At 36.7% G+C, this 14,705-nt stretch overlaps 1 protein-coding gene across 4 annotated transcripts in view; it reads right to left on the bottom strand.

Annotated features, from left to right (window-relative positions):
- Nucleotides 1-780: 780 nt before the first annotated feature.
- RPS6KA6 (ribosomal protein S6 kinase A6) overlaps nt 781-14,705 on the bottom strand; it is a 37,334-nt gene continuing 23,409 nt past the window's right edge. For 2 of the 4 annotated variants that reach the window (XM_061361908.1, XM_061361911.1), the window contains exons 9-22: nt 14,353-14,495; nt 13,463-13,533; nt 12,173-12,261; nt 11,660-11,724; nt 9,636-9,738; nt 8,197-8,321; nt 7,786-7,911; nt 7,163-7,252; nt 6,384-6,542; nt 5,783-5,944; nt 5,297-5,373; nt 4,122-4,239; nt 2,343-2,483; nt 781-1,466 (exon numbers count right to left, since the gene is read on the bottom strand). In XM_061361908.1, the coding sequence (XP_061217892.1) occupies nt 1,341-1,466; nt 2,343-2,483; nt 4,122-4,239; nt 5,297-5,373; nt 5,783-5,944; nt 6,384-6,542; nt 7,163-7,252; nt 7,786-7,911; nt 8,197-8,321; nt 9,636-9,738; nt 11,660-11,724; nt 12,173-12,261; nt 13,463-13,533; nt 14,353-14,495 (1,595 nt within the window). In that variant the 3' untranslated portion in view covers nt 781-1,340. The remainder of the gene's footprint in view (nt 1,467-2,342; nt 2,484-4,121; nt 4,240-5,296; nt 5,374-5,782; nt 5,945-6,383; nt 6,543-7,162; nt 7,253-7,785; nt 7,912-8,196; nt 8,322-9,635; nt 9,739-11,659; nt 11,725-12,172; nt 12,262-13,462; nt 13,534-14,352; nt 14,496-14,705) is intronic. The other 2 variants (XM_061361910.1, XM_061361912.1) reach the window with 2 other exon arrangements.

Below are 14,705 nucleotides of genomic sequence, written 5' to 3'. Positions count from 1 at the left end.
CTTTTAAGCTCATCATCCCTGAATGCACTCGTTCCCAGTCTAAAAGCAGTTAGCACTGATTTCAAGTCAGAAAACCCCAATATAATTCTGGCCCTGAAATTCATTTCCTTCACATCACAGCACCCAGGAACAGCTGAAGTTCTAACATTAAGACAGAGAGGGTGAAGAACTGCTGGCGACAGGATATGATCAATAACTTGTCCATAACTGTGAAATGTCTTGGTGAGAATTCCTTTATCTGGGCACACTGCAAGGCTTATTTATTTTCCCGAGCTACCCCTACAGTTAGGCAATTACAATTTTGCATTTATGTCCTGTAATATTTGTACATGCGGCAAGAGATTCAGATAGAAGCAGCATCCTATAAAAATCAAATAAATAAAAAATAAAATCCATGTGCCAAGTTTGTTATAATAAAGTGTCAGTTTGTCTTGTATACCAAACAAACTTAATATTGTGTATATTCAGTGGAAACTGCCAAGGAAACAGTAACATAGTCATCGTACTAATAGACAGACAAAACAAATAAAAGTATTGGATGGAATGATGTCTTAAAGCAGTACCAATGTTATTGAGATCCTTAATACTGGCAGTTTATACACATACTTACTTTCTCCAGCTCAGTGCAGGACACACTACCATTCATGGTAATAACTAAAAATGCTATTTTTCCTGTAAGAGGCCATTTGTTAACCCCCACTTCTTTTGGGTCACAAGTGATCAAATTAAGCTTATGGGTAAAGTGCAGAATCTTACACGTCCCTTTTGTTCGTATTTTCACATAAACTTATCAGTTACTGGCACCATGCAAAAACAGACCTTCCAAATTAACACTAATGCATTTAACACTGGCACAATACATTAGTCAGCTTTTTGTAATAGTAGTGAACAAGTTAATTAAGTTAAATGAGTAAGTGCCCAATTACAAAATTAAGAATTTGCCCTTCACAACAGGGTCTAACGGTGTGAGAAGAAAACTTACACTGACACTTTATGTACAACTTGGTCATTGGCAACGGTCCCCTAAACCATTTTTTAAATGAACCCAGCAAAACTATACAGAACGTGAAAGAATATTTGCAACAGATCTCTTAAAGGACAGTGTTGAGAAATTCATCATGGTGTACCTGATGTTTAAATTAATTTAACAGATACGGCCTGTAAAACAACACAGTATGAACCTGTGGGTTTTTTTTTTTTTCTTTTTAAAAAAAGGACTTTTACAGAATTCAAGTAGTGTAGCAGGAAACCATAGATGCCTTTTGATCACAGGTCAGGCAAAATAGAGCCACTTATTGGATTTTCCCCTTGCTTCTGTTCGCTAAGGTGTCCCAGTGGATCTATAAGTCTGTTGATGTTAGCTTTTTCATGCTCCGTCGCTGAGCTAAACTGGAGGCTGCAACAGGCTCTAACACTGGCTGAAATGTCTTGTGATTCAGTGCAGAATATGTAGCAGCCATGGCTCCCTAGAGAACAATGAAACACAAGAAAGTCTGTAAAGGTCATTTTCATAAAAAAATATAAAGAAAATAGATTCTTAATTAACTCTATAAAAAACCCCACAGGACTTAAGGCAGGTCATGCATGGTCTCTAAAGTCTGTTTTCAAAACCAAACAAAAACATTTATTGCTGCTTCCTTCACATGTACAAGCACAGGTGTCCGACATTTCTTATTCTTTCCTGCATATTTCTTTTATATACCTTAGATGTAGAAGTCACCCTTTCGTATGGGTCAGAATTAGTATCTTCCAAGAACACGAGCATCAATTTAACAAATACAGCCACGAAAGTGATTACTCAGGGCCTGACTTATGAAGACAACACAATTAAGACTGGCTATCACATGTTGTTGGTTTTGAATCCAACAAAACTAATGAAGCCAACCTAAAATCTGTCTGCATACAGTAGAATGTTTTTGTGTCAAGTCAGAAACTGATATAGAACAGATAAAATACCAGTGGAAAAAACCTGTAACATAGTTTATTAAATTATGCTAGGAAACCACAATATGAGCCAGTCATAGAAACAAATCCCAAAAGATTACTTGAATAAGAATGCTAGCAGACATATGGCAGTCTGCCCCCGGTGACTTTCTTACCAGGTTTCTGTATGACCAAAGTTACCTTAATCTCTGAAAACAAAACACCCAGGAAAACCTCTTCCTTTATACATAGGTTAATAAAATGTGTTTATCCATAATTTATCTGCACATGTAGCTCAAATATCTAGGTACCAGGGAAAACAAAAGGAAAACAAAAGGTTCTGCCTGTAGCTCTAAAAGCAACCCAATTCATTGTGCATCTACCAGCTCAGGCAACAGTCAGCCTTTCAGTTGTTTTACCTTTACTAGATGTGGTGCATCTTGCCTGTTTAGCTGATAATGTGGCAACTGGTCTCTACAGGCTATCCATGAATGTTTCAATACTTGCTCTGCTGTATACCGCTGATGTGGATCTACGTGAAGCATATGTGATAACAAGTCCTAGATAAAAATGAAAACCACGCACATTATTCAGTTAAAATAATCTTATGCAGATTTTAAAGCATTAACTAAGGCAGCAATGAAAAAAAGAGTACCCTACATAGCAGGGATGAACACAATGCAAATATACACACACAAAAGTCAGCAGATAAATTGGATCATTCTGTGCCTTGACACTGCAGAAGTCTGAAAACAATGTGTTGTACTATTTAAACAATTCAACAGAGTGAGCCTTTATTGTAAAGAAACCTACTCTTGTTTGTTTCATATTTCAGTTGCTTATTAATACAATCTTTTAAAGGACTAGAAATAATATTAAAATTTAGCAAACATTTTACAGAAGAAAGCTATTATTTGCAAACTTCATTTGTACTACATATTTGGGGTCTGCTGACTACATATTACAACTGAATGCATATACAGCGATATACTATCAATGAATTTTTCCTTCAAGGAACTACAGAAAGAGTAAAAACAACAAAAACGGACACTTGTATTTGCCTGTTTAGAAGCATTAGCAATTAGCTACTAATTACAATGTTGGTCAAAAGAAGAGCTGGGTGGGAAGGGCACAGAACAGATACAGGAATAGCTTGAAAGAAAACAAAATATGAGCAAGCTGACAGAATGTTCCCTTTGCTAGGTACAAAACATTAAGCATTCTTCCATATACTGAAGTGAATTACTTGTGCTAAGACAGCATCAGCCAATAAGCATTCTGAATCACTCCTACCAAAATGAACAAGTAGTGCAGTTCTAAAGGATCAAGAAAAGATTTAATATTTATGCCAAACTTTATAAAAGGTAACGCTGGTGACTAAGATACCTACAGACCATGCCAGCACGAAACCCAGACAACACATACAGCAACTGATGAGTGATGCTGTCTTTAAATAATAGGGGCAGATGTATAACCAAGCTGATCAAGAGTTTTTGGCAAGACAGCCAAATATGTTTGGTTGTTAAGGTACTAGTTTAATGCCTGGAAATACTAACAAAGACAAAAGACCTGATGAATTCAGCACTGAAATATTAACCTATTCATGCAAGACTAATTAGAACTAACAATAATTGTAAAAAGTCATCCTGCCATTTAAGGAATCCACAAACACCTGATTTTGATTCAAGTTAAAACAAGAAATAAAAAACCCCAACTGATTGTTAGAAAAGCCTATATTGGGACCTATCTTCTTTAAAAATCTTCAAGAGTCAGTGACTGGGGAAGGAAGAGAGTACACTCTCATTGAGTTTGCAGTGGGACACCAAGCTGGAGGTGTGGAGAACAGGCAGATGGGCAGCCATCCACAGGGACATAGGCTGCTTCCCCATGACAATAGCCAAGCATTGGAAAAGGCTTCCCCATGACAATAGCCAAGCATTGGAAAAGGCTTCCCAGGCAAGCTGTTCAGACACCACCCTTGGAGGTTTTTAAAGTCAGACTGAGTAAAGCCCTGAGCTACCTTATCAGATGCCACAGCTGATCCTGCTATGAGCTGGAGGTTTGGCCACATGACCTTCACTACAATAAAGTCTGCAGGCAATAACGGCACACTACTGTGTTAGACTAGTCTGTTTTATGAAGTTCAGCAGATGTTCATTCAGATTATACAAAAACATGAGAACAAAACACATTTACACCTTTGCTGCATCTGAAACTGTGTCCCAGTTGCCTCCACTTAAGGAAAATTTTCCACTGCCTATCCGTACCAGGATCTCTTCTGGAGTATCATTAGGACCATTGGCGAATGGAGTATAGCTGTTGAAAGGAAAAAAAAAAAAAAGAAGGAAAGCCAAAATGCCTTATTATAGGTAAGAAGTTGCAAGAAACTGGTAAAATCTCATGAATCATTACAAGTCTGCCAATAGAAACACACTATATACTATTAAATACTTCTTATATTAACATTTCATCTTCAGAACGATATTATTTTCATTGTGGTTAATCAAGTATAATAATGATGATAATAATAAAGCTTAATAATAACTAATCTTAGTGCATTCTATCTCAGTACTTTGAAAGCTCTGCATCATCAATGGAGGTTTAGGAATGATCCCAGACAGTTAGTTTTAGTCTTCCAGTTGATGTGCTTAAAAGGAACAAACTGGAAACACGGGAATTCATGCTGGAACACTCCTAACCCCTGCTTTTAACCTGCTATACCTTTTATTCAGACAACGTTTCTCAAGTGCGCAGGCAGCATACTGCCCAGTATTTATCTGCATATTTGCATTTAAATCATATAGGAATCCTAGTTTTTATGACAGAATTGTGGTGGTGGCGGTGATTTTACAAGAAGTACAAATTTACCAAGGGGAACAGTTTCCAATAGATAGTGTTTATCTGTAAGACAAAAAATATTTTGCCACTGAGCATCTCATAGTGCTTAATGGAAGCTTAGAGGTTTAGAAAACTGAAGAGGTTACAAGCCAGTGTGTTCTACAAAAGGGCCAGGACTCAAGCCTGGGACAGGAGATACAAGGCGGACTACAAGGGTGCTAGGGTCGGGAGGACAAGGGGCAGAAGGAGAAAGAAAATGCCACATACTTTTACAGACCAAGTTGTCTCCTGGAAATTGGGACAGACTTTGGCATCTTCCCATTCATGCACTACAGAAGAGAAACCTTGAACCTATCTATGAGATAAGCCTACTGTATGTACATATTTACATAAGATTCCTGTTCCATTGCAGTGTCTTTGACATTCTGCATTCAAAAAATCGATCAGATAATATCTTACCATTTTAACAAAAACATGGATTCACGCAGCATGCTGGAATTTTAGGTAAACAGAAAAGCTAAGAAATAGTTCTCACCCTGCCAACATTGTGTAAAGAAGAACACCCAAGCTCCATATGTCACAGGCAGCATCATATCCCTGTCTCATGAGAACCTATAAAACGAAAAGCATTTAAAGACTTCTCAGTATTAAAAGACCACCCCAAACCAATACCACTGCACAGCCTAAGGAAGGGTGAGTCAATCCCAGGATTGATTATTTCTTGATATACAGAGTACAGCAGCTACCAAAAGTACTTCTTGTCCCCAGAACATCATTTCTTAAGGTTTTCAGGAGGCTTACATCTCATTTTTAAGGGCGGATTCTGCTATTTTTAAAGCAGGTTTATTATAAACATATGCACCAGTGTTTATTAAAGTATGTATAATTCTATCTAAGGAAAACTAGCAGAATTTTTCTTTTTTTTTTTTTTTATTTTTTTTTTTCTTAAGCACTGCTACAAAGTTTAAGTACTTGATGCATCAAAACCAGCACTGAGAACACATGTATCAGCTTAAGATACCTCTGGTGCCACAAAGTTTGCAGTGTAGCATGGAGTTAGAAGTAGTCCATTTTCTCCTCGAAGCTGTTTTGCAAATCCAAAATCACAAATCCTGATAGAATCAGCATTATTTGAGTCATCCGTATATAAAATATTACTAGGTTTAAGGTCTCGGTGCACTACCTTCAAACAAAGAAATTTTAAAATCCATCACTTAAAATTTGCATGTATATTTGTACATAATTTAAATTTAGAAACTATTCTCTAGATTAACATACTTATTAAGAGATCTACACAATTATGTAACTTCCAAGGAACAATAAATTCTAGTTCAAGGAATGTAATAAAAAAGCCTACTGGCTCATAATGCAACTGGAACATAACCATTTGCCCATGAGCCTAAGAGAACAAATATCTGCTGTTTCATAAACTGTACAATTAGAGTCTTACGGGCTTGCCAGAATAACAGGATGAGTTGTTTATATTATTCACATTTGTCATAAAATACTCAGAAAACCTCTTCCCTTCTGCCATAAAAAGCAAGCCAACTAAAGCACATAACTAAAGGCACGTTAATTCTGAGAAATATGAAAGAAGCTATGTCATGGAGGAAATCACTCACTCCTTGGCAGTGCAGGTAGTCCACAGTCTTGGCTATAGTGTATAATACAGCACTAGCCTCTCGTTCAGAGAAGAACTTCTGTCTGAGAATTCGATCAAGCAGCTCTCCTCCTTTCATCAACTCTGTGACAAGGTATATGAATCTACCATCATCATACACCTGAGGAGAAATTTAACAAGTGCATATATATATATATATATATATAAATACAGATTATCTCTTAAAAACATCACCTATAATTATACATCCTGATAAATGAAAGTCACAGATAGATTGTTCACCTCTTCACATATGAACATAAAGCACAAACAGCAGGGACTGTCAAATTTAATTCTGCAATGCAGGAGCCTTCAAGCACGAAGTATAGGGCAGCTTACTGGCATTCTGTGAGACATCAAGGTAATCAATTGTTAGTTCATGAATCAAGTTTTTCAGACTAGGAACTTCTGCTGTAAGAGGAGAGTAGCCCTACTGCTCCTGTTGCTTTTCCCCTCCATGGACAATTTTCAGTTGCCAGCACTTCACATATATCGACAACATGCAGCTGCTTTTTCAGATTCACATGGCCAACACATTAGCTACTTGCTCGAAATAAGATGAAACACAGTATTTCTAACTTTTACATAATTTCTCTATGTAAACAGCACTTTACTATATGTACTGCTCTTCCAATATATTTTATTATGTAAAGTAAGTTAAATGAATCCTAGTAAGCTTCTCCATCCATATTTATTTGATTACTGTGTAATAAGAGATAACAGAGAAAGAGAGGTACATACATCCTTCAAAGTAATAATATTTGGATGTTGTCCATAACGCATGAGAATCTCAATTTCTTCTGAGGGGTCCCTCTTACTTTTATCAATTATCTGCAAAATATAGCAACAGGAAAAACAACTTAGCTAAACAAAGTGTTTATTCCCACTTCAACAACAGAATAAAAATATTTCTAGAGTTCATTACTTCTTATTAATCTCACTTAATTAATCTTCCATCTTCACACCCCACTGCTTATTCATTTCTTGCTCTATCCTTACTAGTGATTAAAATTATGTCATTAATGCAGTCCATTCTGCTCCAATTGACAAGGAAATGCAGTGGACTGTCTGAAGCATCACTAATTCCCCGCAGCGCTGCTCCACCCTTGTGGATTTTATTTTATTTCAGGTGTTATCATCGTGCAGTACTTTCAGGCTTCCAGACTGTAATTGCAAAGCCAGATCTTCAAAACTTTACCCACAAAAAGAAGCCAATACAAAATTTCAACAAATGAATCAAACACCATTTTTCATTTCCCACAGCATCTAAGTATCTCCACTGCCTAGAAAATTCAGGTATTTAAATTTACAAAACTACTATGCAATAGTTTCAGAACTGTCACAATGAAATTTATTTAAAGTACCTTCACAGCAAACTCCATATTTGTAGCTATGTGGATACATCGCTTGCAAACAGAGTAGGAACCAACACCAATATCTTCCTTCAGTTCATATACATCAGTAAATTGTGCGCTGTTTCCATGAAGCTGCTTAACAAACAAACACATACAATCTGTTACCTATAACAACAAAATGCCTGTCGCCCATAGTACTGTTTCCAACAGCAAAACTTTTTCCTGGTTGCCCACACTTTCTCTTATGAATTCTGCCTCCAGAAAAACAGCAACGCACTCTAAAATTTAGAAATATCCCATGGAAACATGTTAATAATGCAAATTTTAAGTCTCCCCAACAAAAAGGAACAGACTGCAAACACTAAATATTGGTCTTTGGCATGTCAAAAAAGTTTCCCAAAACATATACCTAGGACGTACCTGTACTATTGGCAGTATATTGGTAAGTGGTGATATTTTATGATCTTCTACAGTAGTAGTTGCCACAAAACTAAATCCTTTGAAAAGCTGATGTGCATTCGCACTAGGTGGGACTCCTGGAGAATCTAGTGGCATACACATTTGATTAGCGTGGCTAAATCCCAGCAAGGCTATTTTTTAAACATTCAGGAGAGGCATGTTAGAAAAAAAACACATTTTGAGGCAAGGGGAGCAAACGGGACTAACACCAGATGGTGAGTAAGACTTCCAGTCATTTATCTGTCTTCTCTTATTTCAATACCAAACACAAAGCAAGTATTCCTTGGTTTCATCTAAAACTGCAAGATACTGCAGGAACTAGTGTTAGAATACATGTTCTTAGGAAGAAGTTTATTAGAACAACACTACTACTTATGAGAAAGAAATAAAGATCACAGTCTTATGATTAAGGACTGCATAGCAAAGATGAGCGCCCACAGATGTTGCTACTCCAGTGGTATATGTGCTGCTGGCAAGGCAGAAATGAGACAAGATATTCAATTAGTAATACTACTGAATAATTAGAACCAGGTTTTCCTCTAAATGTATGTACTTCTGAATCCACTAAAATTTCACAGTAAGCACAGCTTGATAATTCTGTGCAGTCTATCAGAACCATAGACATTCTCCAAACAAACAGACAAGGGGTTTTAAAAGTAAGATGCAGCAGTAAAGAAAAACTCACAAAAGAAAACCTGAAGTGAAACCTGAAGCATACTAAACAGTGTTTGCACTTGCCTTGTTTCCAAGTTCAGTTACTAGGAAATCTTTGCGGTTCAATAACTTAAGGGATATTTTAAAGATAAATTCTCATAAGCTTCTAAAAACTACTGGAGATGTCTTTTCAACTGATCTAGTCATACAGATACTCAGTCCACTCTGCATCTTCCCCACAGTTCTATACCTTTGCATCACCATTTTCTAAGGAGTAAAGTCGAATTCAGCATGGGTAGTGAAGGGAACAACCCAATGAAAAAGGTATTATAATACTAGTTCTAAGATTTAATTTGAATAATTATAGTAAGCAATGGGCTTAAGAAAGTTACTTAAAGCAAGTAATTTTCAGTGGAATACTGACTCTAAAAATAATCACTGCTGCAATCAAATTTAGTTTACTTATTGTAGCAATGCTTTCCCCCACAAGCACTGCACGTCTGGCTTAACGTCTGAATTATGGTTTTGAAGTTATGGCTGATTCACCAGCAGGAAAAAAAAGGAATATAAAAGTATAGCAAAATATTTCAAAGAATAGAAACCACCAAGGGAACGTACTCCTTCAAAGTACGGGAAACCTGCTACACCCTTTCCTTTTAACTTTGAGGTCTTTGTTTGTTGTTGTAACACTAACCTGACCCCTCTTGTCCCACAAACCTCACCAACTTACAACCACACACAATTACCTTTTGGTGTTTTTGCTGTGAATTCTGGGTCAAAACAGAAGGTATCTTCTGGCTTTCCAGAAGCAGGCTTAAATGGAGGTTGAATTTCTCTTCTGAACAGTTTCTAAAGTAGGAAGACAAGATCATAAAACTAAGAGTGAATGAAACTTCCACAGGTGCTATGATTTTGCAAGCTAGAGAGTAAGCAACTGCAATATTATTATTTAATTAAAACAGTTTTCTGAAAGAGTGAATAATATATAGCACATAGAAAACCACAAATATATATGGAAAGACTGCTTTACTTTCATGGAGCTTTGATTTGAATTGCTACAGTAAATGTTACCAAACAAGTCAAACAATACAGAACTCTTTTTCCTTACTCTTCTGAATGTGCCCCATCTACCAGATCAGTACTTTTAAAACTCCAACAGGCTGTTACTTGTCACTAGCTCCTCCATGGCTTACCCAGAAAAACATGGAACAGCCATAGCACATCTTACCTTCTGCCATCATCTCAGACCTGGCTCACAGCTCTTTTGTCAGAGCCCTGAAAAACCCACACCAAAGGGAAGACATGGAACACAGTCTTCACCTTGCTCTTCTGGGTCCCAGAGACTTCTCACGAGAGACAGGCATGTACCTTTTGGCAAGGAACTGCCAATTCTCAAAGCTCTATTCCATTTTTTTTCCTGATCTAATAAACTAAATCGGGGAAAGGAAGGGAAAAGCTCATTTTTTCTACTTTACTCAATATGCTGTAAAAAAAAATGCATTGCCCTGCTCATCTCAAATCTGCAATAAGCCCCATTCACAGTTAAGGAAAAGTCAAGCAATGTTGCAGCCCTATGCAAAGTTCAGGAAGTTCTGAGAACATTTTCTTAGCATTTCTCTCATCCTTTCAGACCTTTTTTTTTTTTGCAGTTCTTCTCATTTCATCTTCCTGCACAGAAACATGCAACATATTTCAATAAAAAGATAAATAAAAAGAACAAACAAAAACCCCCACAAAACACACAACCAAGGAAGAGGGACCTGAATCATCCAAAGAAATAACAAGATAAAATACAGGAGTGGGCATCAACACCACAGTGAAATAAATATAAAGCACTGTCAAATTAATAAAAGGGGAAAAAAAAAAAAAACAAACCCAGAAACGGTGCAGATCTTTCAAACTTCCTCACTGATATTAAAAAAAAAAAAAGGATTTACGAAGCATTCTAACATGAAAGTTTTGCTGTTACTGAAAACTCTATTTGCTAAACAGGACTTTATGGTGGATACTGCATAACACAGCTAGAAAAACCACCTTCTCAGACGCAGATGCAAGAGATAAAGAGAAGGATCACAACAGCAGGCTTTAAAGAAACAGCTGAGCACAGTATTGGCTGGCATTGCAGGTAGTCCTGTCTGTATCCTTTTGTAGGCACTATAGCAAAGGAGTGTTTCCAGAGTGAGTTTATCTGATATAGAGCATCTGGGGTTTGAGAATGTTGCTGGAAACACATCTCAAAAGATTATAGACATCTGCAGATGAAAAGCTTTAAGGTGCTTGTTAAAAATTTAAGCAAGCATTCATGAGCTTGTACAGACTCCAGATCATCTCAGTCAATACTTGAGCTGTGAACACAGTATAACTGATAAAATCAGAATGTGCTGCAGCTAACTAGAGAGAAGTCAAAGAGAATCACAGTCACAGTGAGTTTTTGTGCCCCACATGGAAGCACTAGACAGACGTTTACTGGAGAGAAGGATTCCTGCACACAGGCAACGTGAGCATCCTCTCCCAAACAGAGTGTTCTAACAGACAATTTAAGCTTTTGAATGCTGCAACTCTTCATTATTTAAAAAGTAAATGCACTTTTCATAATTATTACTCTCTATACCATAAATACTACAGCTCCATATGCCAAATTATAGAAGCCAGAACGTAACAGTCAGCAGTCCTGCAGTGTTTACTGTGCCTTATTTGGATACAAGTACTTATAATGCTGCAACACGTAGAAAAATTGAAACCAGCATCATTTGATTCATTTTGTACTTACATTCCAGTCAACAGTAGAAAAAAAAGGATGTCTCTTAATTTCTTCAACTCCATCTGAACCAGCTCCTGAGCAAAGAAAATACTGTATTTATAACACTTCTGGATAAAGTTTTGAAGATGACTGCACTAAAAAAATTAGATAATTTCTAAAAACTTTGCAAAGACATGGCTGAGGGAATTAAAAATAAAGCAATATTCAAAAGATGTAAAATACTCAATTAAGAAGCATACACCTTATCAGGGAGGCAAACAGATTACAAGAAGCCCATAATACAGTCGATTATCTTTGCTCTGACACTGTCAAAGCCTTGGCTCACTGCTACAGTCACTGATTGAAGAAAGTAATCATTCATTAGCCAACCCCAGGAAGTCACGACCCAAACCAATAAAAAATGGTAGCTAGACCTAAATGTTACGACCATGCAGAGCTTGAGTGTCTCTAGCAACTACTTCCTTTAAATAATCATCTTAACCCAATTACTTTTATTTCCAAGATCCAAATAAATGAACCAACCTAATCTATTTGATGGGTTCCTTTTAAACAACATCCTCAGAAGACTTTGTGCTTCAGGACTGAGGAACTGAGGCATCCCAAGTTTTGCTCTAAAGGAAAAAAGAGACCAAGTAAAAAGAAATGTATCTTGCCAAAAACTGTCTACACAGAATTCATTGCACAATCTGATACATCAAGGATCTATTCCAAAGTCTTGTAGACTGTACATATTTAAATCATCAGCTTTTAAGTTTCATATTATGTAAAAGAAACCAAACCCAGACCTAAACAAAAGCCCAAAACAAATCTGAACAAAAAGACACCCTGAACCACAGCTAAGCCTCCAAAACAAGATTTATGCTAAAACAGAGTAAAACAATTCTCAGGAATACATATTTTCAAAGATATCTTCATGTCGCCAGGAAGTACCATCAAAATACCTCCACCAGAATCAATGCCAGAAGAGACTCACCAAATCCCAAATTACTTGCCCCTGAAGTGATTACTAATATTCCTCTTGAAACAAAAGCCTCAAGAAGTAGAAGCCTCATTAAGCCATCATATAAAAAGCTTACTGACTTGCTAAGGCAAGAAGTTCTTCTGCAGAACTGTAGTATCACTTCAAGCGCCAAGTAAGGCTAGTGATCTAATCCACCTGTTTTCACGGGTAATTACACTATAAACTCATATTCAGGGTAAGCTCAAACTGCTGTACACTGGTAGGAAGAGAGCTTCTCTCTCACCCCCTTCCCTGACTATCACCCCTTCAAAAGGCTCAAGGCTCTACATGTGGTCAAAAGCAAATTCTTTGTTAGCTAAGTGCAAATAAAGATGAGAACATATTTGCCTAACAGCTTCAATTAGTAATTACCAGTTTACCCAGTCTGTCCTGTTAGACAGCTTCTGGTGTAACTGACGTAATTTAATATGAAAAATGTGAGCATGTATGTGCACTCTCTGTATCTACATACACAAAGCAACACCTGATTAACTACTGCTTACAAAATAAAGGATGCTGTAACAGTCTTAACAACATCATGAGCGGTAAATAATGGTGGTATAATTCACTGTACTGTTTTTACCTTTATTATATACCAACAATAAAAATACAAGTTAATCCTTAAGTTTTTAATTCCTGAATATACTTCATTGTATTTTTGTGGTCTGGGATATAAATCTTTTTGGGAGGGGGCTTGGCTTTTTTGTTCCTGTTCTTCCTAAAACTCTTCAAGCACAAGCAGCTATAACAAGCTGTTAAAACATATTTAAATGACATTTTCTGACTTTCCAAAAGTAAGAAGATATACTTACTTGAGTATCATATTCATAGTTTCATTTCGATCTTTACCTTGAAATGGCAGTGTACCAGTAAGCATTTCAAACTGAAAAGAACAAATGTTAATCTAAATCAACACTTCTTCCCCCAACTGCTCAAAGTGTTAAGTACTGTAGTGCTTCCTATCTCTACGTCAGACATAATTGCCTTGAGCTTTTAAAAGACTATCCAAAAAGTTCACAAATCTAAATTTTGATTGTCATTGGCACTTTACATGATAACAACAGTGGCAAGTGAGACACAATGATGATGTAGGAATATTTTAAATCCATAAACTACTCTAAGTAATAAAATCTCCTCCACAACCAAGTCTTAGGTGTTGCCATACTCTAAAAAGAGCAAGAAGAATAAATTCTAAAACAGTACTTTACTTTTAATTTCAATGTGCATATTTTAGCCTGATGCTCTAACACATCACGGCATAGGTGTGCTAGCAGTTACTGGTTTATTTCACTGCTACACTCTAGTATTCATTCAACAGGCTTACTCTTACAAAAATGCAACTAATATTCCATAAAACCAAGTCTTCAGGGTTGTTTTTTCTTTCTTTAACTATCAAGTAATATCTGAAATAAATATACAAACTGAAGACTCACACTGACCACAACTGTTCTAAACTACCAATGGACTACATGTGATTGTTTTGGCTCCTGACAAGTACTCCTTATAGGGTTAAGCAGGTGAAAAGGGAATTTTATTCAGATTAGTTACTATTTCAGGTGACATCAGTTATTATCTCTTCCCCTTACCCAAGCATTAGTAATTAGATCAGGACAAGCTTATTCTAATGACATTACTTCACATTCACTTAGACATATGCAATGCATTTGTGACCTTAAGCAAGGTAAGCAATGAAGCACAGTACCATGAGAACACCAAAGGACCACCAGTCAGCACTCTGGTTGTGCCCTCGCCTGTTTACCACTTCAGGTGCCATGTATTCTACAGTACCACAGAAAGAATAGGCCTTCTTCTCTTGATCTACTGATTCTTTGCTGAGTCCAAAGTCTACAACAACAGCATTACAAGAATATAGCCAGTAAAGAACTTTAGAAAAACCAAAATACTGTACACAGTAGTTCAAAGTGTTGACAGCTTTTGTTTGCTTGCTTTCAGAATACTGTGTCACTATCCTAGCTCTTCATGAAATAAGAAACTGCAGATATCTAGAAATACTGCACACAACCAGTTTACTATATGCCAGTCTATAAATCGTAT

This window comes from Neopsephotus bourkii, unplaced genomic scaffold, assembly GCF_033783945.1.
Source record: "Neopsephotus bourkii isolate Nb327-2 ecotype Australia unplaced genomic scaffold, CSIRO-AGI_Nbou_v1 NB_1067, whole genome shotgun sequence".
Lineage (NCBI taxonomy): Eukaryota > Metazoa > Chordata > Aves > Psittaciformes > Psittacidae > Neopsephotus > Neopsephotus bourkii.
Note: the sequence above shows the minus strand (reverse complement) of the source record. Positions and strands in the feature narration are given on the sequence as shown.